A 27,026-nucleotide genomic window follows, 5' to 3' on the forward strand; every position below is an offset into this window, starting at 1 on the left:
GCTGATAATTGGGACAAGGCTGATTGGTCTGTAGTTGCTAGGATCTGTTTTTGCACCTTTTTTGTGCAAAGCGGTGATGTTGGCTGATTTCCAAGCAGATGGCAGTTGACCTTGAGCAAAAGAGAGGGTGAAGAGAACAGAGAGAGGGAGTGAAAGAGCGGAAGAACATGATTTTAGGACCCGTGGGCTGATGCCGTCAGGTCCAGTTGCAGAATCAGAGTCGAGGGTTGACAGAAACTTTTCCACCTTGTCAGGAGGAAAGGACAAAGAGTCCAGGAGCAGCTGGGTACGACTGGGTATGGTGGGTACAGAGAGGGATGGGTTTGGGACACAAGATTTAGAGGCAAACACAGAGTTGAGGCATTCAGCTTTTTCACGTGCGGAGTCAGCTGTGTAGCCGTTTGAGGTAAGGGAGGGGATGGAGGGGGAACAAACACCAGAAACAGATTTGACCAGACGCCACCAGGATTTGGAAGAGGGAGACAGATAAGAGTTCGGTCTTGAGGAAGAGAGGAAGCGGCAATAACTTTTGTAGACGTGCAGCAGTTGTTTTCCACTAATACAGAACGCAACAACCCTTATATACCCGATTGTGAAGCCAATCGTCAAATGTACCTGTCCTTACATTTTGTCACGCCACCTGTGATATAATCCTGTTATTGATTTCTTGCTGCGAAAGACAATCAGTGACATGGTTCTTTCAACAAAGACATCACCGAAGGGTAAAAGAAACTCACCAGATTGATATACTGAGTTTCAGAAAGTAAACCCAAGTCAAGGAAAAAAAAATATTCCATATTAAATGCCAAGTCTGTATATGTTGACGATGACATCACAGGTTCCTCCATTATGATGTCATTAGTTGACAAGTATAAAGCTTGATCCGATCTCTATGAAATTTATTGAGCGTGATCTACACAAATTGTATTGGAGAATTAAATTGATGACCATCAGTCAGGTGGTTCGGCAGCCATATGGGATTGAAAATGCAAATCTTCAAAATTGTTGTTCTTCAGAATGGCTTACTATATCAATGCGAAACTTTACACATATGATCGATTAACCTTGGGAAATGTATTTTGCAAACAATGAAGTCATTGGTCACATGGTCTGGCAGCCATATTGGATGTTATGCAAAAAATAAAGAATACATTTCTGAAAGCGTTGGATGGATTGTTGTGAAATTTTAATCATATGTTCGACTCCCCGTTGAGATGTAATGTTCAAAGAAAGAGGAAAAAAAAAAAAAGTCGTCGGTCACACTTATCAGGAAACTGATAAGTCTTCAAAGGTGAATTACCATGTCGCTATAGGACCTTCCGTAAAATCCCAGCTGTCTCATAAATTATCTTCACGAAGGAGGATGTCTGACTACCCTCCTGGTCTAGTTTACATATACATGTTTCAGAAATAGAAAGCAGCCACATTGGATTTAAGGAAAATATTCAAAAATTATTTATATGAAACTGCTTATCCTAGTATCGATACAAAATTTTACAAATATCACCTCACATCATTGCTGCACATAGAGGAAATTATGTCATACATTGTTTGGCAGCCATCTTGGATGGAAAAACGAACCTTATCTGATTAATACGAAACGTCACATGTGATCCCCTACCCAATCTTAGCCAGAGTGTAAGTTTTTTGATATCATTGGTCACGTGGTTGGGCAGCCATATTGGATCAAAGTAAAATAAATAACTATTTCTATGAAACTGCTTAGGCTATTGAAGCCAAACTTTACAAGTATTATCGAGGCGTCAAGGGGAATACATATTTAAAATTTCAACGTGATCGGTCACACGGTCTAGCAGGCATAATGTTTTAATTATTTGAATAAAGAATAAATAGAAACTACAATTTTATCTTAACGGTCGATGTGAATCTTGTGAATCATGTGATTGATGCTGTGAAGAGGAACAGGTTGAGATGGTTTGGTCATGTGTTGAGGAAGGATGAAAGTGACTGGTTGAGAAAAGTGATGGAAATGAATGTAGAAGGAAGTAGAGGACGGGGAAGACCGATAAAGACTTGGCTAAAGATGGTGGAAGAAGAAATGTGGGCAAGGGGGTTAACAAGGAGAGATGCAGAAAATAGGGCAAAATGGAGAAGATTGTCATGGGGACCGCAAGGTTAACCCCCGCTCTAGCAGGGAAAATGGCCTTAAAATGCATGTTGTGTTTGTTGTTGGTCGATGTGAATCTTCACGCACATTATCAATGAGTTTTGGAATATAGTTTGCTAATTTAAAGGTCATCGGTTGGATCGTTTGGCAGCCATTTTTTAAATTTATTTTAAATCTGAGTATTTTTTTGAATTCCTTTGAATTGAAATTTTAAAATCGAATTCTGAATCCATTTTTTTGTTTTAAAGGACGTCGTGGGTCGCATATCTGATCAATGCGGGTTGTATGAAAGTGGGGTTGTTTCAAAGCGTGTACTTTATAGGTGTATAGGCCAACCCCTTCCCCCCTCCCCCACCCCCCTCATAGCTCTGACCCCCACTCCTCCACTCCCTATTTGTACTTCAACTCATCAACCCCACACCCATATCTCAAATTACTCCCCTCCCCCATCCCCGACTCCAAGACCTTTATCCCGACTCCAAGAACTCCATGCCTCCCCCTCGACCCCAAACACTCTCACCCCCTCCCCTCCACCCCCTGAGCAGCCAACTGCCCCGACGCTAACTTTCTCCCCCACCCTCAATCCGAGCATATTCGTCAGGACAAAAGAATAAAGAGGAGGTTATGGGTCACATGTCCGATCAAAGGGGGGGTTCTATAAAAGCGGGGCTGTATCAAAGCGGGACGTCTTGGTACCCGGTCATCACTGCCAGCAGTTATAAAGTGGCAGTTTTAGTTTTCACCCCTCAGCCCAAATTGGGATAAGGGGTATTGTCGTCCGGGCGTCCGTCAACTTTTGGTTTCCGTCAATTTCAAGGAGAACGGCTTGTCCAATTAAATCCATTTTTGCAGTGTGTGTTTGGGTCGAGTAGAGGAAGGTTCCTTTCGAAAATGGGTGCGCTGCGATTTTCAATATGGCCGCCATGACAGCCATCTTGAAATTGGTTTCCGTCAATTTCGAGCAGAACGACTTATCCGATTAAATCCATTTTTGCAGTGTGTGTTGGGGTTGAGTAGAGGAAGGTTCCTTTCGAAAATGGGCACGCTGCGATTTTCAATATGGCCGCCATGACAGCCATCTTGAAATTGGTTTCCACCATGCATGGGCTGAGGGGTTACGCCCGCTTTGCGGTGCTATTTATTATTACTGTTATTCATTTGAAGCAGAGGAAACTAAATGAAGCAGTTTTAAATGTACTACCGCATTTGTTCAGCTCTCGCCTAAAGTTGAATACAACAGGACATTTCACGTGAATCACATCACTTGTGACGTGCAGGGCGACGTGCTTCATTGAAAGCCTTGCTGGCCGTTCATCGGTTGTTCCGGCAGAATGACCCGGCTTATATTCTCAATGACCTGTACCTTACAGAGTACTGTGTGTGGATACAGCACCTCAGGTGAGTCGTGAGACTGCGTGCCATTGTCTGTTTTGTGTATGCCATGCCTGTTTGTCAAATATTGTGTAAGAGTTCATTGAGAGAAGCATTTAAATCCCAAATTTACTTTCATAAGATCTTGAGAGCAACAAAGCATATCTGCCAACCTCAGAATATATAAAACGATAATGTTATTGTCCTTTTTTTTTATGTAGTAAAATGCTGGTTTTGTATTATTTTGGCTAATTTTATAATCAAAATATTACTCCATGATGTCATGCAATATGTCTTTCTTTCAAGCATTAAAGCAATAAGCCACGCAATATAGACACCTCAAACTTAGAACAAAACTGTATGAAATGGTTTGATTTCGGGTCTAAATGTGTGTCGTGCCCCGGAAATGCACAAACAACAAGTTCTCACACAACACCAGATCACGAGAAAGTCATAAAAAGAGCGGAGCAGACCATCGATGGATGATGTGATTTGACTTTCATTGCTTCAGGTCTGGCAAAACAAAAACATTCCTCCATTGAACTGGCGCACCGGCAGGTGACCGGAAATGGGTGGTTGCCTAAGGTATAAATAATAAAGGACACGTGCCGAGGCACGGGGTCATTTAGCCTGAGCAATCCTGCTGGGAGGTGAATGAAATGTCGCCTGAGACCGAGTCTGCTCTGGCTTGTTTATCAGCTCACATGTAACGTAGTTCTGGGGAGCTTATGGGATGCCGCGTTGTCCATCCGTAAATATTGCAACTTCTTCTCTGAAACCGCTGATGCGATTGTGACCAAACTTGGCAAAAATGATATTTGGTCATGGCATTTAAAAGGTCGGGGTTTGAGGGGGTCTACTGGGGGTCAAAATGGATCCAGGTTTTCCCCTCTCAAAATAGGAATTCGATTTTTCCTCTGGAACTACACACATTATTTCGATGAAACGTGACCACAACCGTCATCACCCTTGATGTACCAATGTTTGTTCATGGCATAAAAAAAAAATCGTGGTCCACAGGAGGGGGGGGGGGGGGGGGGGGGAGGTTATCGTGGTTTAAAATGCCGTGATACTGTTTAAAATACCTTTAGTCATTGTAGTATACTGCTTTATTCTGCTCGGTGAGCACCCAAGGGTATTGCTCCTGCTTTGATTGATTAAAGGGATGGTCTAGTTACTTTTTTTGGTTTGATGTTCCTTTCTTACTTAAACATACACACATTATTAAACTAAAACTGCTCTTCTGACCCTGAATATGACATGACACTGACGTCATACGTATATAAAAACCACCGCATCATTTCCAAACGAGGATGGCTTGTTCCCTCACCATGTTCGGGGGATCAATTCAAATACTGTACATATATATATATATATATATATATATATATATATATATATATATATATATATATATTGTTGCGGATATGAGGACTGTATATTTTTTTGATTGTGTGCTTTATTATTATTATTATTATTGTTTATTCTGCGCCCCCTGCCTCCGGAGCTGTGTAAAGGTGAAAGGGCATCCCATAATTAGTCCACAAGCATACACGTCAGCCAATAATAGAATACCCCTGTTCGATAGTTATATCTTATTCTGTGTTTTAGAGTAAGGCTGTGTCTCCCATTAATTGAAGTACTCCATTGCACCAGTGAAAGAGAATAGATCCCCTTTCATTCCCATCCCCAAAATCTCCATTTCCTTTCACATCCCCTTTCATCATTGCCGAGCCTCGATTGCCAATTACCTCCCCTCCAAAACCACCATTGAACAAGTGCTCGGGTCGGGGAAGAGGGGCGTGCCCGCCCGTCGTCATCAAGGGCGGAGCCAGAGGGTCGCATGACCAACCAGGGCCGAGGTGAGCACACCGATGGGCGTGTCCTGAAGGCCGGCGGCTTGATCGCTGGAGGCGCTATAAAGGCGCGCGCGCAAGAAGCGTTGGGTGGTCAGTTGGTTGCGTTGGTTGCGGTGAGGAGTCGGTGGTGGTGGTCAGTTGGTTGCGTTGGTTGTGGTGAGGAGTCGGTGGTGGTGGTCAGTTGGTTCCGTTGGTTGCGGTGAGGAGTCGGTGGTGGGGTTCAGTTGGTTGCGTTGGTTGCGGTGAGGAGTCGGTGGTGGTGGTCAGTGGTTGCGTTGGTTGCGGTGAGGAGTCAGTGGTGAGGAGTGAGTGGACCAAGAAAGAGTTGAGGGTTTGGACCAGACGAGTCAGACAAGTCCTGGGAAAGCAGCGGAGGCCACAGCAGCAACAACACCCAACAGCCACTTGGGGCCTGGACGGCGGTTTTGAGCAAGGCCGTGAAGGAACGGCGGCTGCTAAACGCGCCGATCGTGCTGCAGGACCCCCTTGGACCTTCCTCTCCCTCCAGCCATCCACCTCCTGCCTTTCCACCCTTCTTGTGTACGTGAGTTTGTTTTGTTTGTTCTGTCCCTGGGTTAATTAAGTCTGTATAAGCTAGTATTTGCACTGTGTCACCTGCGTCTTATGTGTTGTAAATAAACGTGACTGCTTTCTTTTTGCTTGTGTGTACAATAAATCCAATTACTCTTCTGTCCGTCTTCTCGTTTTATTCCTTTTCCTCTTTGCATTTCGTCGTTTTAGAGTTTTCCAGATTGGGGAGCTGCGGTGCGTTACGGCCAAAGTTCTGGGTGAATCGGGTGAGTCGGGGAACAACTGTTCGGTCGCGGAGCCTTCGCTCGGCAAAGTAACATCTAAACCGCGATCAGTAACAATTGGTGTCGGGAAGTGGGATTGGACCCGAAGCGCGCTTAACGCGCTCAAAATTACAAAATACCGAAATTGCTTTTGTTTTACAAAACCCGAATTTTGAAATCGCGCCATGGCTGGTCAAGGCGACGGGATGCCGGTGGGAGAGATAGACGGGGTAGAATCGACCCAGGACCTCGGGGAAATGTATGTGGAGGAAGGAGAGGAGGAGAACATTGGCAATGTGGTTGAGGGGGTATCAGGTGCACAAAATGGCGTGCTCGCGCACGTGGTTGAAGAGTCCCAAAATAGCGGCGCAGTGGAGGGCGAGCCCGCGGTGGCGGCTGGGGACGCTGGGCAAACCGGGTTTGACCTCAGATTATTCTTGACCCAACTGAATGCAAAAATGGATAGGATGGGGGGCCAAATGGGAGAGATGGGGGGCCAAATGGGGGCAATGAGGGACGAAGCGAGGGGTACCAATGCCCAAATCGGGGAATTAGACAAGAAATTTGAAGGGATGAAACATGGGTTAACGGGGGTGGAAAATAGAATGGCTGCCCAGGAGAATCAGAGAGAGGGGATGAAAAATGGGTTAATGGGGCTAGAAAATAGCATGGAAGGCAAATTGCGGGAGATAGGGGAGCAATCCGCCCGAGAAATTAAACAAATGGGAGAGCAGATAGAGGAGGTAAAAATCGGGGTAGAAACCAAATTGGATGCTCAGAGGGATGAATTGGGACAGATGAGGGTGGCATCTACAAAACAGATGGAGGAGATGAAAGAGGGGATACGACGAGGTGTGAGTGAGGAGGTCTCGGGGCTACACGAGGAGGTAAAGCGAGGTGAGAAGCGTATGGAGAAAGAGGTGAGATATGGGACAGCAAAGTTACAAGGGGGAATAGAAGATCTGACGGAGGAGGTGGAACAGCTGACAGAGGGACAGACGGAGTTAGTGGAGCAGGTTCAAAAGAACACTGCGGTACTAGGAGGGTTAAAAGCGACACAAAAAGAAATAAAAAATGACTTAATAGCGACACAGAGGCAATGTCAGATGGTACGTGAGGGACTGACAATGAGGTTGGATGAGGTGACAGAAGTAATGGAGACAAAGGACCGGCAGGTGAGGATGCACATAGAGACGGTCAAGGTAGCCTTAGAGGACGAACTAGAGGAGACGCACCGGGAAATAAGAGAGGTGAAGCAAAAATTAGAGGAAGTGGAAGAAGAGGTGAGTGAAATTAAGAAGGGACGGACAGAAACTAAGAGGGAGATAAAGGAGGAAGTAATGGAATTGGTACAAGGTCTGTGCTCGAATCGTGATGTGCTGCTCACTAACCAAATAAAAAGTTTGCAGGTGGCAAAAGAGGTGCGGAGACGAGGTGCCAAGGTGAGTGGCGATATAATCGGAAATGTACATGATGTGAGGAAAGCTTCAGTCGGCTTGGGGATTGGTTTGGATCCGGGTGTTCGTGAAAGGCCGTTGTTGAAGTGTGCGACAGGTCTGGTGTGCGAAAAAAGAGGTGTGCGAGAATGTCCGACCATGGGGTGTGTGAGGAAAAAGTGCGCGCCGACCAGTGAGTGTGCTGTCGAGAGTGAGTCGGTAGTAGCGCGTGTGCGAGGGAGCACATGGAAGCGCGGTGTGGTAAGTGTTACGGAGGAAGTAACGAAAGAGTGTGCGCAAGAGGATGCGCGAGAAAGGTGTGTAACGGACGGGTGCATGGGGAAAGCGCATGCTGTCAAGAGTAAGGGAGAATGCACGCCTGTGGTGAGTGTTACAGAGGATGTAACGGGAGAGTGTGCGCAAGAGTGTGCGCGAGAAAGGTGTGTAACGGACAGGTGCATGGGGAAAGAGTGCTCTGTCGAGAGTAAGGGTGAGTGCGCGACCGAGAGTGGAGGTAAAAGTAGTGAGAGTGACACGGAGCGTGAGTTGGTTGTGACAGGTGAGCGAGGATGTACACCTGGAATGGAAGGATGCACACCTGGAATGGTAGCGCGTGTGTGGGAATGCACACTTGAGTTGGTCGTGAGGCACGTGGTTGGGTGTGCGAGTGAAAGTGTGAAGAAGCAGCTCTTCGTTTGGAAAAGAAATCCACAAATAGCCTGAAAAATGACGCAGCTTTTTATTAAAACCAACTTATACAGATCCGGAGGAGACAAGACATCTACAGCAAGAACCAGCTTCATGCCAAGTCAAGCCTTCCTGGAAACACATTGATTCTCATTCACTTATATATGAATGCGATTATCAGAAAATCTCCGAGAGGACAAAGCGACTGGCGAGAGTCCCTTCCACCGTTATCCCTAGCCCCCACCGTCATCCGCTGTCATTCGGGGGAGTCAGCCCTTCCTTATCATTCGGACCAAATGTTTCTCTGGGCTCCGAGAAAACAGAAATGTAACTCACAGAGAGAAGAGTGCATGCTTGGCCAAACAAACCCAGAGCAAATATATGGGTTTGTTCACATGAGTAATTCAAAGCATGTTTATACAGAGTCATGCGTCGCTGTGATTATATGGTTTTAACGATAGGTTTATGTCTGCAATCTAAACATTCTACTAGCGTTACACAAGATCACGCGCATGTGAGCGTGGTTTTACGACCGGCCTTATCTAGCCTCGAAAAAGCACACGTATACAATTTGTCCAGCACGACCGAAGCGAGCCTTTCCTCATCCAAAACTAAAACGAAGCAAAAACCCTTTATTAACTTTATGAAAATAGCATTTTTAAACAACATTTAAATCATAACACATTAGCAACCAACGTCTATAACTGAACTTTAGGCAATAACAAATCTACAACTTGACATTCCTTCCTCTTGTCTCGTCGAGACAAAGTATCTTAAGAGACAACGTGCCACATCGGGCTTTATTGAAAAATAATTGTGTAATGCGGGTATCTCCCAAGGGCATATCGTGCGCCCAAAGCGCCTCGCCCGTGCATTTGGCGAACGTGTCGTGTGGTGCGTGCTCGGAGCCTGAGGGCTCAGAACATGAAAGTCCATTAACGTTTCGGATCCACAACGAAGGTGTCTGGTCCAGATGAGGTTCTGCTCCGCCAGAGGGCCACCACCTCCCCTGCGGAACTTGCTCCCCCCACCCTTTGCAGACCCAGTCCTTGCAGATCTTCGAAGTTAATCAACGATCATGCCCATGAGGTCCCTCACGTGCTGCTGTTCTGGGGAATACATAATATTGTCAGTATCTTGTGTCTCAATTTCCTGGTCAGGGTACAGAGCGTAAAAATCCGATTCACTTGAAGCATTTGAACTTAATACATATGAAGCAAAGAGAGGAACTTCCTTTATGTCAAAGTCTCCCTTGGGCGCCTGGTCGGCTTGCGGGTCTAGGATATCCACGTCGGGTCCCTCGACCGCCAGACCCAGCGTCGCAATCAGATCCATAGTTGGGTTGAAAGGGGGCGTGCAGCTGTCAGCTTGTAATACATAAGCAGCGTTAGCCAGTACACGCAAGGGGTTTATAGCACAAGTATCACAGTCATCACATACACCGTTACAGGCAGCAGCCAGTTCCCACATGGGATCCACACAAGTATCACAGTCGTCACAAAATTCAATACAATTTTCTGGAGCGTTGGTCGCAACTGCCTTGTTGAAGGACCCGTTCAGGTCGACGGCCTCTGTGGTCAGAGCCATAGTCGTTGTCGGCGGCTTCTTCACTTTCCATCCTGTAAAATACTTTCTCATACAGAGGAGGACTAGAGATTTCATTAGTGCCCCCCAAATTACTACCCCGATTATCACAGCCAGTGCGGTCAATAACCACTTCACTATGGTGCCCGTCCATCCCCGGAACCAGTCAGTGAGCCAGCTAAATGTATAAGAATTTTCGCGCGCGATCCGATCGATCGTCAGGGCGTGGCTAGTTTCCCTTAGTCTCACTATTGCGGCTGACACTCCTTCAGATGGATCGGGTATGTAAGTGCAACATTTTCCCTCTATAATTCCGCATACCCCTCCTTTCTCTGCCAGGAGCATGTCCAAAGCCACCCGATTCTGCATCACCATTGTACGCATGTGAATTACCGTGTCCAATAGTATGTCATGAGCCGTAGCGGTGTCGTTTGCCACCTTTTCTAGGGTCAAAGCCAATTTGTCTATCCGGAAACTATCCATGACTGTGCCCGCTCCTGGGAAGAAGAAACCAAACACCTTTTCCCATAGACTCCCGTGTAGTTTAGTGGTTCCATCTTCGTTCATGACTGACCTCTTATAACGCCTGTCCAAGGACTTTGGGTCTAGCTCATCCAGTATCTCAACGTCAGGAAGGACTGAACCCAGATAACATGTGCCCCCCCAATTATTTGGTAAATAGGGGTAAGCCTTGTCGCCGCATATAAACATTGTCCCATGGGGTGGGACCAGGTGGGTGGATAAGCACTGGAGTCCCTTTACCACCCCATTAATCCTACTAACCCCCCTAGAGAATGTTATAGCCGTTATGTTGTGGTTGTGTTTATCTTGCAGTACTATTCGTAATGTAATCCCCGAGCTCCCTTGTCCCAGCTTCCCGGGGAGAGTGTAGGCGCATTCTGATTCTCCCATACGCAAGTGGCCGGAACCCTGGAGGCAGACCCTCCCTTTCTGTGGTTTGACCCAGACGGGGGCAGGCCTCTCGGCCACATGGGCAATCATTGGCGGGCGATAATTAAATTGTCGATTGCAACTCTTGCCGTTGTCAACCCCTTCTCTTTCCAGCGTGGTGACTAAACATGGGGAATCGATAGGTTGTGAGCAGAGGTCATTGAGGGACAAGGGTAGCACTATCATGTGTATTCCTGTGGTGCCTGCTTGGGGAAAGCGCATGCACGACCAGCAGTGTGTCCTATTTTGAATTGTTGCCACTTCCCTGGCCACTTTCCAATATGTGTTTTCACCCTTCTTTGGGGCCTTATTCTGGGGTTGTGGCGTGAGTATGTATTCGATGCATGGTATGTAGTTCTTTTCGCCACCGGCCGCGCCAGGGGTCCAGACGCTGCACCGGACCTGCATGGTCATGTCTTTCCCTAGGCGTGTGCGTGTTTGTAGCTTAAAATCAGGGGTTCCCCATTGGTATCCTGGTTGGGCCAAGGTCTTAATGCTAGCTTGCCCGTCTTCCCGGAACTCTCGTTGCTTTTGTAGTACCATGCCAACGCGTCCAGGCCCTGCCGACAGTGCTAGCCAATTTATGTTCACCCAATTTGTGTGCAGGGCTTTCTGTTCGAAACATGGTAGTGATACTCTTTGTCCCCATGTTACGGTGAGGTGTCGGGTTTCGTTTTCGCATCTATTGGAATCGGAGTTTCCCCTAGCTGCTGTCGCTATCAATAGTATTGTACCTATGATTAGGCCCATCCTTACTGTGGTTGCTGTGGTGTAGTGTCTGGTGCTTGTATGGCCAACTTACAGTGCGTGGCGTGGATCCACGAAGTCTTGCCCTCGCAAAAGACTGCCGTTGGTGTAGTCAGCAACACCTGGACTGGTCCCTTCCACCTTGGTTCCAAGGCGTTCTTGCGGGTGAAGTGTTTTACGAGCACCTGGTCTTTTTCCTCTGGTGGAACACCTGGTCCACAAGTCTCCTGGGAACGCCTGGTCTACAGGTCTCCAATTCATAGATTCAATTCATTCAATTCATAGTTTCATAGAACACCTTTTCTCCAATTTCCTTATCCACTTTTTTCAAGTGGATCCAATTTTATCCAATATTCAATTTTTAAATTTAATCCCATTTAATCCAGTCCAATTCAAATTAAATTCAATCCTTCTCTCAGCATCCCATTACCTGTTTCCAACATCAATAAAAATAAAATTATAAAATTAATAAAAATCAATCATCTCAAGTCTCAAATCAAATCAAAAAATCAATAAAATAATAAAAATAAACGAAAATTACTTCAGCTAGAGTTTCAACTAGAATTAACACAAACAAACCACCATTAACCTCCATTAACACAAACAAACCACCATTAACCTCCATTAACCTCCCCCTATTATTTATTTATTTTCACGAATAAACAAATAATAGAAATAACCTGGTCTACTTCCAATTTCAATTCTGGTCAGTTCTGGTGTCTGGTCACACACAATGTTTTCCTCACCCACTGTGATTCGCTCAAAATAGATTCTCACTGTTATGTCTGAAATTCGTCTCATGAAAACCCATTCAAGAGTCCGGTGTAACAGATAGCCAAACACATAGACACGCCGAAGACCCCAGGGTACCCATCAAACTAGCTTGTCCCCAGATCCACAACACAGCGAAACATGTAACTTTACTAAAACTAGAACGGGCACTCGGTAGAGCGCATACCTTCGCCGCAGCTACTTTTGTTGCCAAAATAAAAGACTACAAGATCTGTGTAGCAAAGCCACACCTACGTTGTCATGCGGGAAGATTTGTTTCAAATTAAACCATTCTATCCCGCCAAAAGTTTGATATTGTAATCACATCCATGACCTTTTCATGACCTTGACCTTGACCTTTGACCCGATCGATTCCAAAATCTAATCAAATGGTTCCCGGATAATAACTTATCATCCCACCAAATTTCATGCGAATCGGTTGAATACTTTTTGAGTTATGCGAATAACATACACATACACACACACACAGACATACAAATACACAGCGATCAAAACATAACCTTCCGCTTTTGCGAAGGTAATAATCACTTACTCATAACTAATACTCATAATAACTCATAATTACTTATGTAATTACTCATACCAATACTTACTTAAAATAATGTAATATCCCAATCTTCACCCCCTATGCAAATCGAAGCACCCCGGACGATCCACAACCAATATCAACCACTGTAGCCGTCTTCCCGACTCCAGGCAGCCACACGCAGCCACATACATCTCCATCCACGTCACACAAGACAACAGCCAACGAGTGTGTCCACCACACATAAACCTTTGGCAATGCAACAACCGAACTCCCAGACAACCAACAACAAAACCCAATCCATCTCCATGGCTCATCAAGCAGTTCCAACTTAATCCAGCTTCACATACCGATTTCCCCAAAAACTCGTGAAACTTCACCCCCATTCTGGAAAAACCCTGGACTAAACCCTGACACCCTAAATAACTTCAGACCCATCTCCAACCTACCCTTTCTGTCAAAAGTTTTGGAACGTGCTGTGGCCACTCAACTCAAACATCACCACTCTGCCAATAACCTGTATGAAACATCCCAATCCGGATTCTGCTCCAGCCACAGTACTGAAACTGCTCTCCTCAAAATCACCAGCGACCTTTTCTCTCCTCTGATGCCGGCAACCTCAACATTTTCATCCTCCTCACCTCAACGCCTCCTTTGACATCATCAATCACACCATCCTCCTCACCCTGTTTAGACCAGCTTGTGCCTATTAAACCCAAATCAGTTCACTCCCAAGCCTACAAGGACCACCTACAGCACTGCAAAGATGTCCTCTACTCCACCTACTACCCTCAAATTATCCACTCTGGCTCCGGAATCCCAAAAGCACTCTTCTCTACAATAAACAAACTAAATAAACAAACTTTACAACGTGAACAAACTCCTCAGCGCCCTGGATACCACCACCTGTCATTCAGAGTAGACAACAGCATCTCCTTTCTGGCTTTCAGCATCTCCTTTCTCCTTTCTGGCATCCAAATAAAATTCTGGCTTCAAATCAACTTCCTCGAACTTAACTATGATAAATCTAAATTAATCTTCGTTTGCCCAAAACCACTCACCAAACCCACCCATAACTTTGCCCCCAACATCGATGGTCATTTGAACACAAATTGAACAAAATTAATCGAACAAAACACTTCCATTAACTCGACATTCTTTTCACAGCACAAAGTTCACTTGAACATCTTTTTCCTGGATACTCCCTCTTTATTTTTATACCATACCATGCTTCTCCACTTGCAACCCAAATATTTTCCATGAAATAAATAAAATGAATTTTATGAATCTTCTCATTATTCGAAAGTTTACAAAATGTCCCAAATCTGTATATTATTTTCTACTGTGGTTATATTAAACCATTATTTTACAAAATCCAACTTTCAATAAACTGAAAAATGCTTCGCCATGGAATAGTCCACCACTCATATAAATAATCATAAGAGTTCTGCGAAACATCTCCATCTTTAAAACTTAGCCAACCAATTTTAAACCACATGTTTTCCCCCCAAAAAACAAGTCACATTCTTGGTATATTGCCAACATTGTTCATCGTTTAAGTATCATCCAGAACTAAATTTTTATAAACCATCAACTTGTAGATGCATTTATTTATATCCCATTAACCCAAGAACTCTCAATTGCTTGGTTATATTTTAGTAATGTCATATATCCATATTTCTTTTCCAAAATGTTCCTGATATACACATTAATCCCATCTGTCTTTGTTTCCAGATGAACTCAAATCAGGAAATCAACACAAATCCTTATTACCTCCAATCAATTCAAATTAAATCAAACAATTCAAAACCAGATCGGATCAGCGATCAAAAATCACTTTTCCAATCAACAATTCATTCAAAGACCAAGCTTAAAAACACAACTCTCATCTTACTGTGACAAATAAGCAACCAACCTACTTCACACTAAAACAAATAACTTTTCATCACCCCTTTCTTCTCCACCGCCTCTTACACTTAAACAGATCATAATTACTCACTCATACACTGTTGCCCATCACCCAGTTGCCCCAGACCCAAACACAGGTTTGAAATCCCAGTAGGTTGTTCTTCAATCCCAACCATCATGTGATCCCAACATCTCTCCATTTATTTCGTTCCTCATGGGGTTGGTGTTTTATGGCCTTTACCTCTTACCCAATCACACTGCACATCATTCCCCGTCCTTGATGGATAATTTTACATCCAGATGGGCACAGCATCCCATTTTTGGCGACCCAGCCCTGAAACAAGCCCCTGGACTCCTTGCAGGCTGGACCAAAACCCCTGGACGAGGTTGCATCCCAGTACTGACTCTGCTGCCTTCTTGCAAACCACTTCAACTCCATGAATTTTACATGTTTCGTGAACAGAACAAAGCCCTCTGTAATCGTCAGATTGAACCTGCCCCAAACCCGTCCATATAAACTCCATTGTTGTCCTGTCCATCTCTCTGTGTTATATTTACATTTTGTGACTCACAGCTCCACATCGCAAAATGCTAGCTTCTACGAATCCAACAACCGTATAACTCCACAGACAGGCAAACACAACCACATCCTCCTCGCGCCCACACCTTGGCACAAGCCAAGCCACACCACATACCGACAGTTGAAACTGAACGTCCGACTTCCTCGGATAAGCGTTTTGTTGAAAACGTGACATTTCTGCTCAAATTATTGAATTTTAATAACTTAACCTTACCAGCATCGCTCGCCAGCAAACCCTTTGTCCGGCGCATCGATCAACACAAATCCTTCGATGCATCTTCCAGCCGCCACTCCGCACTGTACCTCACTTACTGTTACTGTATGAACAAGACTTCCTGTTGGAACTTGTCACCGGAAATTAATTACTCTGTCTTGAAATCGTTTATTTTAGCGTTTAGAAAATCATTCTAGAAATCGAATTTAGTTTGGAAATCGTTTCTTCCCCTTATATAAATCCATTTTAAATAACGTATTCCTTTTGTGACATTGCATGGCATGTATGTCGCAGGTGCCCACTATTCTGACATGGCTCATGACTCATGTCTAATTCTGACATGAAGATGAAGGACAAGAAGATGAAGGATGAAGGACATGACATGAAGAAGAAGATTCTGACAAGATACTGACATGAACGTCCGACATCCAGCAAAGTCGAAATGACCCACAATGCATTTGGGCACACATCCTCCTCTGAGAGTGGGCGAGTTATCGCCGGCACTCTGAGCAAATCTCATACAGCACACCCGTGACTCGCGGCTCGCTCGGCTCCTGCCCGAACGCACAATATCCCTCTACCCAAACTTCCACGGAGCCGCACGGCGGAAACACAGGTTTGTACCACACTTTAATTAAACGAACATCGCCAGGATTCTCGGATAGACGTTAATTTCACAACACACATGACAAAAATCCGATTTAAATTCAGAGATCGCCGATCGACCTGGCACAACCATCTCAATGCGACGACGCCACGCCGCCCCCCGTCTTGGCGCGCACCCTCGTGCCTCCACACGAATCCCAACACTCCCGCCTCGCGGTTTCCTGCGAGGCTCGTAGCCGTGGCAACCAAAACTGCGCGCCGCTCTCGAATGAGGGCCGTCATAACAGTGAGCTGTCAGAACTCATCCCTAGCTCGTAAACATCGCAAAAAAACAGGATCTCCGACGCTCCACCTCCCCGACCCCAAAATGCACTATATGACACCAATTCCAAAGGTGAGCTGCCTCAGCGATACATCCCACACATACAATCCACAATATCTGCCATTGAATGAACTCTTCGATTCCAGTCAAACACACACTTCGACCCAAACTCTGAACCTCCAGTTCCACAAACTCCAAACCTCCGTCCGACTGCCGCTCGAAAGACAAAGCAGCCCATCCTGCAACCATCTCCAAGAAACCGCTTCATATCAACAGTAGGTCGACAAGGGCACTCCGAGTGCTTTCCTGACCCGATTTATATCAATTCGCTTCCCAAACAACTCCCAAACAGATGACAGACAAATACCTTGGCCAGATACACACGTCAATTAACATCCCAATATACATTCATTCCTCATTCATATACTCATATAAGTCTCCCAGACTTTGCGCGAAACTCAGATCGACTCAAATCATGCCTTTCTCCAGCCACTCTCATGTACAATCTTTGCTCATTCATGTTACGTCTCTCATTCAAGGAAAAGGATTTTTTTTGGGACGGGTTGGACGGGGGTGGGTTGAGGTGAAAAAGGGAAGGCAGGGCGGGGTGTTGGGGTGTTGCCTAGAGCCCCGGGACTGAGCTCAGGTCTTGGGGGGGTGGGGGGTGTTGCCTAGAGCCCCGGGACTGAGCTCAGGTCTTGGGGGGTTGGGGGGTCTTGGTCTGGTATCTGGTCCAGCGGCATCACTCGCTGATTTACTTGTTTAACTGCTTACTTACTTGTCCTCTGGCCAGGGATTATTTAAATCTTTAGTTAACACAGCCCAGTCCTTTAATGGTCTTACCGCGGCAAAATGATGCCTCTTAAACATGAAAGATGCCGGGGTTCCCTTAAGGGGTTCCCCTTCTTTCATTAGCTTGCTTCCCATCTTATTGCTCTGGGCTGATCCTTCCTGGAAAGTTCTCGGCCTGGCTCAACCTTTACGGCTGTCCGACCTCACTTTTCCCCCTTCCCTTGTACCGAACGTTATCTTCACCAATATCCTGCGCAAATCCTTTTACTGGCCATGTTTTTATGGCCCTTCTAAGTTAGCCACAGCCCTTCGTTCCCTGGCATGCAATGGCATACCCCATCTTGTCTCTGGGCTGTTCCTTCCTGGAAAAATCTTGGCCACCTGGCTTCAGCCTATATGGCTGTCCGACCTCATTTTCCCCTCCTGGTGCTAACTGTAACTTTAAGCTTACTGTTAAGTCCTTACTGGTATCCTTACTTGTTTATCCTGGCTTTAACAAAGCCACGTCATTCTGAGGCCTAAAATGAGCCTTTACTTACAATTTCTGTTCGAGTGCAGGCCGCGCGGAGACAGGGAGACTAAACCCGCTCGAGGGAGGAAGGTACGAATTTGGAATAATAGCCCTCTGATATAAAACAACTCCCACCTTTAATCAAATCCGCGTGCCGGCGCCGGCCTCAGTCAGCCTTCCTCCTGTCCCTCGGGCTCCGTTTCCCGTCGTCCGGTGCTGACCCCACTCCTGGTACCATCTGTGAAGAAGCAGCTCTTCGTTTGGAAAAGAAATCCACAAATAGCCTGAAAAATGACGCAGCTTTTTATTAAAACCAACTTATACAGATCCAGAGGAGACAAGACATCTACAGCAAGAACCAGCTTCATGCCAAGTCAAGCCTTCCTGGAAACACATTGATTCTCATTCACTTATATATGAATGCGATTATCAGAAAATCTCCGAGAGGACAAAGCGACTGGCGAGAGTCCCTTCCACCGTTATCCCTAGCCCCCACCGTCATCCGCTGTCATTCGGGGGAGTCAGCCCTTCCTTATCATTCGGACCAAATGTTTCTCTGGGCTCCGAGAAAACAGAAATGTAACTCACAGAGAGAAGAGTGCATGCTTGGCCAAACAAACCCAGAGCAAATATATGGGTTTGTTCACATGAGTAATTCAAAGCATGTTTATACAGAGTCATGCGTCGCTGTGATTATATGGTTTTAACGATAGGTTTATGTCTGCAATCTAAACATTCTACTAGCGTTACACAAGATCACGCGCATGTGAGCGTGGTTTTACGACCGGCCTTATCTAGCCTCGAAAAAGCACACGTATACAATTTGTCCAGCACGACCGAAGCGAGCCTTTCCTCATCCAAAACTAAAACGAAGCAAAAACCCTTTATTAACTTTATGAAAATAGCATTTTTAAACAACATTTAAATCATAACACATTAGCAACCAACGTCTATAACTGAACTTTAGGCAATAACAAATCTACAACTTGACAAAAGCACACCTGTGATTGTCACAGAGGAGGTGACCGAGGAGGGGGCGCGAAGAGGTGTGTTGGTGAGGTGTGCGAGCGACGAATGTGTGCCAAGGTGTTCGGTGGTCAGGTGTGTGACCAAGTCTGTGAGCGGAATGAGTGTACCGAGGTGTGTAAGGAAAGGTACGAGGAGCATGGGAACAGCTGGAGGTATGAGCAAGAAAGGGGTAGCGTATGCGTGTAAGCATCCAGGTGAGGCATCGACGGTAACCGGGTTAGCGGTTAGAGCGACTTATAGCCGAATCGGGCCCTCGGTGCGTGCCGGGCTTCGCGTGCCACGAGAACCAGCGGGGATCCGAGCCACGGCGGGTTCGAAAGGACCGCCGTACGCGATCCACGCTGGGCCTCGCTTGGAACGGCCGCGTCCGTGCTCAACTAGGCGGAGCGGGCAGCTCGATAGGAAGGGTCGTCATGGCGACCACTTTTTGTTGAGACGTGCCGGCAGGTCGAGATCGGGACATTGGATGGCTCCACGCCGAGGTGGTGCGTGGGATCTCGGCCCGGGTAAGCCCCCGTCCCTGCCCCGAATGCGGGACGTATCCAGCCGCTGGCACAAAACAACCCGCGTTCATTGCTCGGCTGTACGAAGCCGGGCTGTAGACGTGAATTGGCGCACCGAGAGGATCTAATAAGTAGACGGGTGATGAGGATAGTGTTTTGGACCCAAAATTAGAAAAAGGCGAAATTTGATGATTGGTACGGTGATTAGCGGTAAATGGCAAATTTTTGATTTGTTGGATTTGGACGAGCGAAATTGATAGTAGGACCTCCCCGATGTGGTGGGATGGCAAATCCACCATCCCTCACAGACGCGGGGGGCAAAGGAGCAATAGTTTATGGGGTGTATGGCAGTGAAAACTAGCCCGGGTGGGTTAGGATATTGTGTGTAGGGATCTAGAAGAGATGACATTAGGTGACGGTAAGATTAGTTAGTGACTGACACCTGTAGTGGGGACGCAGGTAGAGTAGAGTGGATTATAATGACGTGGGAGCGCAATAGTTTAAAGGGACGACTGGGAAGCGCAAGTTTCAGAGGGGAGTAGTTAGCTGAGATGATGCCGTGTGTTTGAGGATTGAACAGGTATGATTGCACAGGTGTGCAACTGAACAGGTGTGTGGAGCAGTGTATGAGTGAGTGATGGTGATGTGTGTTGTGTTGACCAAATGGTCCAGGAAGAAAGGAGGGTGCAGGTGGCACCAGGTGTGAGTGCACAGGTGTGCACCAACAGGTGTATGGAATAAATGGTATGGAGTATTGGAATGGATGGTCGTGGAGTGAGTATGATGGAAATTGTGGAGTGGAGCGGATGGTGCGGAGGTGTGAATGGGGGAAGAGTGGACCCCCATCACGGATACCCGGGGCGGGTAGTGTAAGTGTTAGGTAGAGGGTATAGGTAAATTGTGGTTGGATATTGGCATCTGTGGTGCGGGTGGAAAAATGGTGATTGGATGGGTGCATTAGTGTTGTGGAAATGGCTGGGCGTGTAGCCTGTTAGTGTGTGTAGTTGGTTTGGGCACTCCACCACTGTGAGGATGTCGGCCAGGTGAGGCCGCAGGTGGGCTCTGGGAGCCGGTAGTTGTGGATGGGGCCCGAGGATCCGGAGGACGGACCCGGGTAGCCCAGTGCCAGAGGGCACCAAGGGGTGACAGAGCCAGGAGGGGCCTTCCCAAATTAGATAGGTTAGGTAAGGAGCTAGGTAAGCTCGGGTGGCAACTACAGTGGTGGAGGTGTGCAGATGGGTAGACCTGCTGGGAGAGCTACACGTCGCAGCCCAGAAATTGTGCGAGGGCACCGGGAGATGAATCGGGGGAGTGAGACCCCAAATTGAGAAGCACCACAGTTTGGTCAATGGGAATTGGTTTTTAGAACCCATAGTGTAAGTTGGCCAATGGATTGGCAGGGAAAGACCCCGGGTAGTGTAAAGTGTGTTAAAGTCATTTAGAGGATAGTTAGGATTGAAGTCTCCTCACACCATCTGCATCCACTCACCTGAGGTGACAGGAACTCCACACCATGCCATGTTTTGATTATTTTTTACAGTGCAAATGTTTGGATTGTGAGACGCATCATGACGTGGGTGTGACATTGTGCTTGATGTTCCATCTCTTCCTCCTTATGAGGATTGATGACGAATTGGGTGATGGCAAATTTTGGATAGAGGGATTGTGGTGACGAATGTGGTATAGGAGAAATATGGGGAAGACGTGACAGTAGTGACGAATTGGTAATGTGTAGATTTTGTACATATGGGGTAAGGGCAAGGGTAGTGTAGGTGACAGGGGGGTGACGTACGGTAGGGACGAGCTTTCTCACTTCGCCCTCCGTACGCATTTCGCCTTGCATTGCCTTATTGATGTGTACCCTTGTGACCTTACCCCTCGCTCAATTGTCTCTTTTGTCTCCCACATGACCTGTGCGCCATTGGGCGCCGAGGGGAGCGTGCGTGGGTCGGCCATTGTGCGCCCGAAATTCCCAGAACCAGCTGTCTGCATCGATGCACCACATTATGGACCACATGCCGGTGGCCGAGCACCACTTATGGACCCCATGGGTTGGGGCATGGCCCCTCTGCTGGAACCGGCCATGAGGGCCCGAAATCTTGCTGGCGGACCTTGGCCACAGGGCACCGATGCCCCACAGGTGAACCACACGTAGTCGGCCCTGTGGGCCATAAATAAAGATAAATAAAATGGACACGTTTGGGCAAGCTTTATTGCAAATAGGCCGCCAGTAAGAAAATGAAAGAATGACAACATCTGGAAGACCAAATAATAATAACCAGCAGAGGGAGCCGAAGAGCAAGAGATCACCTGCAGGGTTAGGGGTTGTTGATTTTATTTTTATTGAACATGCATTGAACACTGATGAACTATGGTGACTGCACCGATTGGTGCTTGGGTGTGTATTGGTGCGTTTTTGGGTGCTTTAATGGTGCATTGATGCAGAGCAGACTGTCTCCCCCCCAGAAAGAACAATCACAGGTCCTGGGTTAGTTTTGTAAATAAAAATAGCGTCATTGTAAATAATGCTTCCCACCGTCAGTGTGTAGTTTGAAGACCATTCCGCAATTCGGTTAACTGTGGGCGTAAGTCTGTTAGGCAGGGTGCAATGGAGCAGCGGGACACATTTATTTATGTTTTAAAACTGTCGCACTCAGGGTCAGGTTAAAAGTAGAGGGAACTACACCTACGTGTCACACTAAATAAAAGAAAGTTGTAGGCCCGGGACGTGCCTAAGAGGAGGAGGGTGCAGTGTTGCGGATATGAGGACTGTATATTTTTTTGATTGTGTGCTTTATTATTATTATTATTATTGTTTATTCTGCGCCCCCTGCCTCCGGAGCTGTGTAAAGGTGAAAGGGCATCCCATAATTAGTCCACAAGCATACACGTCAGCCAATAATAGAATACCCCTGTTCGATAGTTATATCTTATTCTGTGTTTTAGAGTAAGGCTGTGTCTCCCATTAATTGAAGTACTCCTTTGCACCAGTGAAAGAGAATAGATCCCCTTTCATTCCCATCCCCAAAATCTCCATTTCCTTTCACATCCCCTTTCGTCATTGCCGAGCCTCGATTGCCAATTACCTCCCCTCCAAAACCACCATTGAACAAGTGCTCGGGTCGGGGAAGAGGGGCGTGCCCGCCCGTCGTCATCAAGGGCGGAGCCAGAGGGTCGCATGACCAACCAGGGCCGAGGTGAGCACACCGATGGGCGTGTCCTGAAGGCCGGCGGCTTGATCGCTGGAGGCGCTATAAAGGCGCGCGCGCAAGAAGCGTTGGGTGGTCAGTTGGTTGCGTTGGTTGCGGTGAGGAGTCGGTGGTGGTGGTCAGTTGGTTGCGTTGGTTGCGGTGAGGAGTCGGTGGTGGGGGTCAGTTGGTTGCGGTGAGGAGTCGGTGGTGGTGGTCAGTGGTTGCGTTGGTTGCGGTGAGGAGTCGGTGGTGAGGAGTGAGTCTACCAAGAAAGAGTTGAGGGTTTGGACCAGACGAGTCAGACAAGTCCTGGGAAAGCAGCGGAGGCCACAGCAGCAACAACACCCAACAGCCACTTGGGGCCTGGACGGCGGTTTTGAGCAAGGCCGTGAAGGAACGGCGGCTGCTAAACGCGCCGATCGTGCTGCAGGACCCCCTTGGACCTTCCTCTCCCTCCAGCCATCCACCTCCTGCCTTTCCACCCTTCTTGTGTACGTGAGTTTGTTTTGTTTGTTCTGTCCCTGGGTTAATTAAGTCTGTATAAGCTAGTATTTGCACTGTGTCACCTGCGTCTTATGTGTTGTAAATAAACGTGACTGCTTTCTTTTTGCTTGTGTGTACAATAAATCCAATTACTCTTCTGTCCGTCTTCTCGTTTTATTCCTTTTCCTCTTTGCATTTCGTCGTTTTAGAGTTTTCCAGATTGGGCAGCTGCGGTGCGATACGGCCAAAGTTCTGGGTGAATCGGGTGAGTCGGGGAACAACTGTTCGGTCGCGGAGCCTTCGCTCGGCAAAGTAACATCTAAACCGCGATCAGTAACAATATATATATATATATATATATATATATATATATATATATATATATAGATAGATAGATAGATAGATATAGATATATATATATATATATAGATATATATATATATATATATATATATATATATATATATATATATAATATATATATTATATATAGTATATTATATATATATACGTATATATATTTATATATATATTATATATATATATATTATATATATATATATATATATATATATATATATATATATATATATATATATATATAATATATATATATATATATATATATATATATATATATATATATATATATATATATTGGCACCCTTGCACTTTTTAAAAAAAAATGCACCATTTCTTCCAGAAAATTGTTGAAATTAAAAAATATTTTGGTATCCACATTTGTATTTCTTTGGTTTGCAGTGGAACAAAGCAAAAAAAGCTGAAAAAATTACTAAACTTAGTTTATTCCACACACAAATCCTAAAATGGCCCAGACAATATTATTGGCACCTTTTAGAAGTTGTTAAAAATTATTAGATTTCAAGCAGGTGATTCTCCTTTACTTTGGAATTGAAATCACCTGTGGTGAGTTGAAAAACCACTCATTCAACCAGTTTGAAAAGAGAAAAGGAGTCATTCTGCTGTTTTGTGTCACTGTGTGTTCCGCAATGAGCTTGGAGAAAAGAAAGAAAACCAGAAAATTGTCTGAGGAGGTCAGACGCAAGATTGTAGCCAAACATGGACAATCTCAAGGCTACAAGTCCATCTCCAGAGACCTTGATGTTCCTGTGTCCACTTACGCAATGTTATCAGAATGGTTAAAGCATCTTGCCAGCACCCTATATTTTTTTTTTTAAGATAAATGGAGAATTCAACCAGCAAGGAACAAGATCTACTCTGCTAATCTAGTAATAAACAAGCAAGAGCAGATGCAGTCTCTGGCGATGTTCGCTCACTTCCCAGCTGACTTCCTCAGGCCTATAGACCCCGAGCCTTGGCACATGTCCGCTTTTATTCCCAAGGTTGCAATTCGTTACTGGTCACGTGTCGGAGTGAGAGGTCAATTGAGGAGCATTTTTATTTTGCCGAACCTTAAGTAACAAACGTCAGTCACATCAGCGATGGTCTGCTCTGCTCTTTTTGTTTTTCACTCGTGATCTGGTATTGTGTGTGTGGGCATGTGTGCTCGTTCTGGTGTTTGTGTTTCCTGGACGCGAACATGGCTGGGTTCATGTCCGGTTGGACTTGGCGACGTGTGGGTTGCATGATCGGTGTAGTTTCCTTCGGGTGTTCTGCAAGTCTGAGCGTGATGTTGGAGACAGTGTTGTTGTTGGTTTTTTCCCCTCAACTTGTCCAGCTGTTTTACCCTTTGTGTCTAGCAGTGTATTGTGGTTGTATGTCATACATAACAATAGTATTGTGCTGATCATGGTGCCTTGATCATACAGTTCCAAAAGGCTGAAGAGCTTTGGGGAGGCTGTGAGCTCAGAACAACTGTGCAAGGAGGAGCTGGGATTTGATCTCGAGTTACTGGAAGCAGCAGGACTTGCCACTCTGCATGAGCAGGTGAGTCCAGTGACCTTTATACCTTGATGCATCCATCTGTAAGTTATTCCATTTCAGTGCAGGGACTGTTGGAGAGTTTGAAATCATCTTCACTTACACTGTAAGTAAGGTATTTGGACAGCAACTAATTTTTGTCACCTTTTGAAGGCATTTTGTTTGGCGATGTCGAACTTTTTTCTCTGCAGGAGCAAGGCTTGAGCAATGAGGCTGCTCGTCTTCAGACGAGCCAAAGTGGAACACCTCCGAGTGATAGTGATGAAAGCGATTCTGATGAAAGCACTAGCAGCGACGAATGCAGTGACTCGGAGAGCAGCAGTGATGGAAATAGCGACCCTGAATTGACGACCAAAGTTTCCAGCAACAATGATTGTGATGACGTCACAGCTGTTTTAACGCAGCTCCAGCTGGATCGTCCTGGAGCTAGTTGTGCAGCAAGTGATGAAGCCACAGCAAGGAAACCTCTCATTGAAGAACTGGATTGATACGCAAGTACCAGGTGTTCATTTTCAACATTTTCCAGAGAATGTCACTTTTATGATGCCGTTTGTGACGTTTCCCTTTCTCCTGGCTGTTTGTGACTCTGAGAATGACAGGTAAACTCACATGAAAATTCTGATCATTACATTGTCAAAATAAGAGGCGAATCATGTGTGCAATGTTAACCATGCCGTGACCTATCAGAACAAGGAAAATACTTGGATGAGTCCATGTGAGAATGTTTTATGTTTGTGGAAGCAACAGCTGACTGCACACAGCTGCTGCTGAGGAAGATTGCCTTTCAAGGTAATTACATGGGCTTTGTTTCTGATTACATTCCACAAACTCCACCACAACTAACCCAGCTTACATTTTACCACTGAGACCCAGCAGAGACGGGGGATGCATAAAGCTCGACTTCTCGGCCTTGAAAGGCAGAGTCAGCTGACTTTTTGAGGCAGTGGAGTGGGTTTGAGTCATCACGACATTAAAACATATCGGGAAACGTTTTTTTTTTTCCCCTCCGGGAAAGGTTTTCCTGAGCAGATAACAAGAGTTTCAAGAAAAGGTGTAATGTTTAAATAAAATTATATGAAGTCTATGCTCGTGATTCATAGGACAGGGGTGGAGACTGGGGAAGATAATGCTGTGACAGTATGGCAGTTGAGATTACATGGATGCAACAAGTTAAGGGATGAATGAACTGGAGGAGGGAATATGGAAGTAAATATCGCAGCCTATTGTTAAAATATATATATATATATATATATATATATATATATATATATGTTGAAAGCTCCAGTCACGGCCTATATAGTCCTCATCGAGGCCAGGCCTTAAATAAAAGAGCTGAATTGATAAAGGTGAGGAGTAAAACTGAGTAACAAAGGTGTTTGATTGAGGTTACACAATCGTGACGAGAGAAACAAAGACGTGGACCCCTGGATTTGGGGAGATTGACATTAGCGTTACATTGAATCGCTAAAGTGTTTTCGTATTGGCCCCCACAAGCTAAAGACAACCATCTTAGTTCGGGGGCGTGGAGACAACGTCAAAGTTTTAACTCGCTTGCCTCTATCCTCGTAAGAGTGAATAAGACATACTGTCTCGCATTCAGAAGTGTTGCAACTGCCCTGAAAGATGAACAAACTGTCGTTTTTGTTCTGATCTTGTGCGGTCATAGACAGGATAGCTAAATCTTTTGGTTTGGTTTTGAGATTTTGAGGCCAATTCTGAACAGCAGCATAAGATCCAGTTGCAAACTGTCATCCTGGTGCTCAGCAGGCAAGGTGTTGTAACATCAAGTACAATGTTCTTGACCCATAAAGTGCTGCATTTACTGGTTCGTAGCACAGAAATGCCTATTAGATCGAGGGGGTATTTGCACATGAATGTTGCATATTTGGCCCGACTCGCTTTATGGGTTAATTTAATAAAGCTTGCTATCTTGGCTGATAGTCAGGATGGCTTATGGGTACTCACACTAGCTTCAAAGCCGTCTAGCCTGGGTTCGAATCCTGACCCAGCTATACACTGTCATCCTGATGTTTCACAGGCAGTGTGATTCATCAATGTGTGTGGGCCGTCCCTCGGATGGACGTTAAACGGGCATCCCGTCTGCTGGCGT

The 27,026-nt window shown here is 45.7% G+C and overlaps 1 protein-coding gene across 1 annotated transcript in view; it reads left to right on the forward strand.

Annotated features, from left to right (window-relative positions):
• SHQ1 (SHQ1, H/ACA ribonucleoprotein assembly factor) overlaps nucleotides 1-26,148 on the forward strand; it is a 43,035-nt gene extending 16,887 nt beyond the window's left edge. Inside the window, exons 12-14 of the mRNA XM_068100556.2 lie at nucleotides 3,406-3,526; nucleotides 24,805-24,922; nucleotides 25,108-26,148. Of these exons, the coding sequence (XP_067956657.2) occupies nucleotides 3,406-3,526; nucleotides 24,805-24,922; nucleotides 25,108-25,404 (536 nt within the window). The 3' untranslated portion in view covers nucleotides 25,405-26,148. The remainder of the gene's footprint in view (nucleotides 1-3,405; nucleotides 3,527-24,804; nucleotides 24,923-25,107) is intronic.
• Nucleotides 26,149-27,026: the final 878 nt, after the last annotated feature.

The sequence above is a fragment of the Myxine glutinosa genome, chromosome 12 (genome assembly GCF_964187855.1).
Source record: "Myxine glutinosa chromosome 12, kmMyxGlut1.1, whole genome shotgun sequence".
Lineage (NCBI taxonomy): Eukaryota > Metazoa > Chordata > Myxini > Myxiniformes > Myxinidae > Myxine > Myxine glutinosa.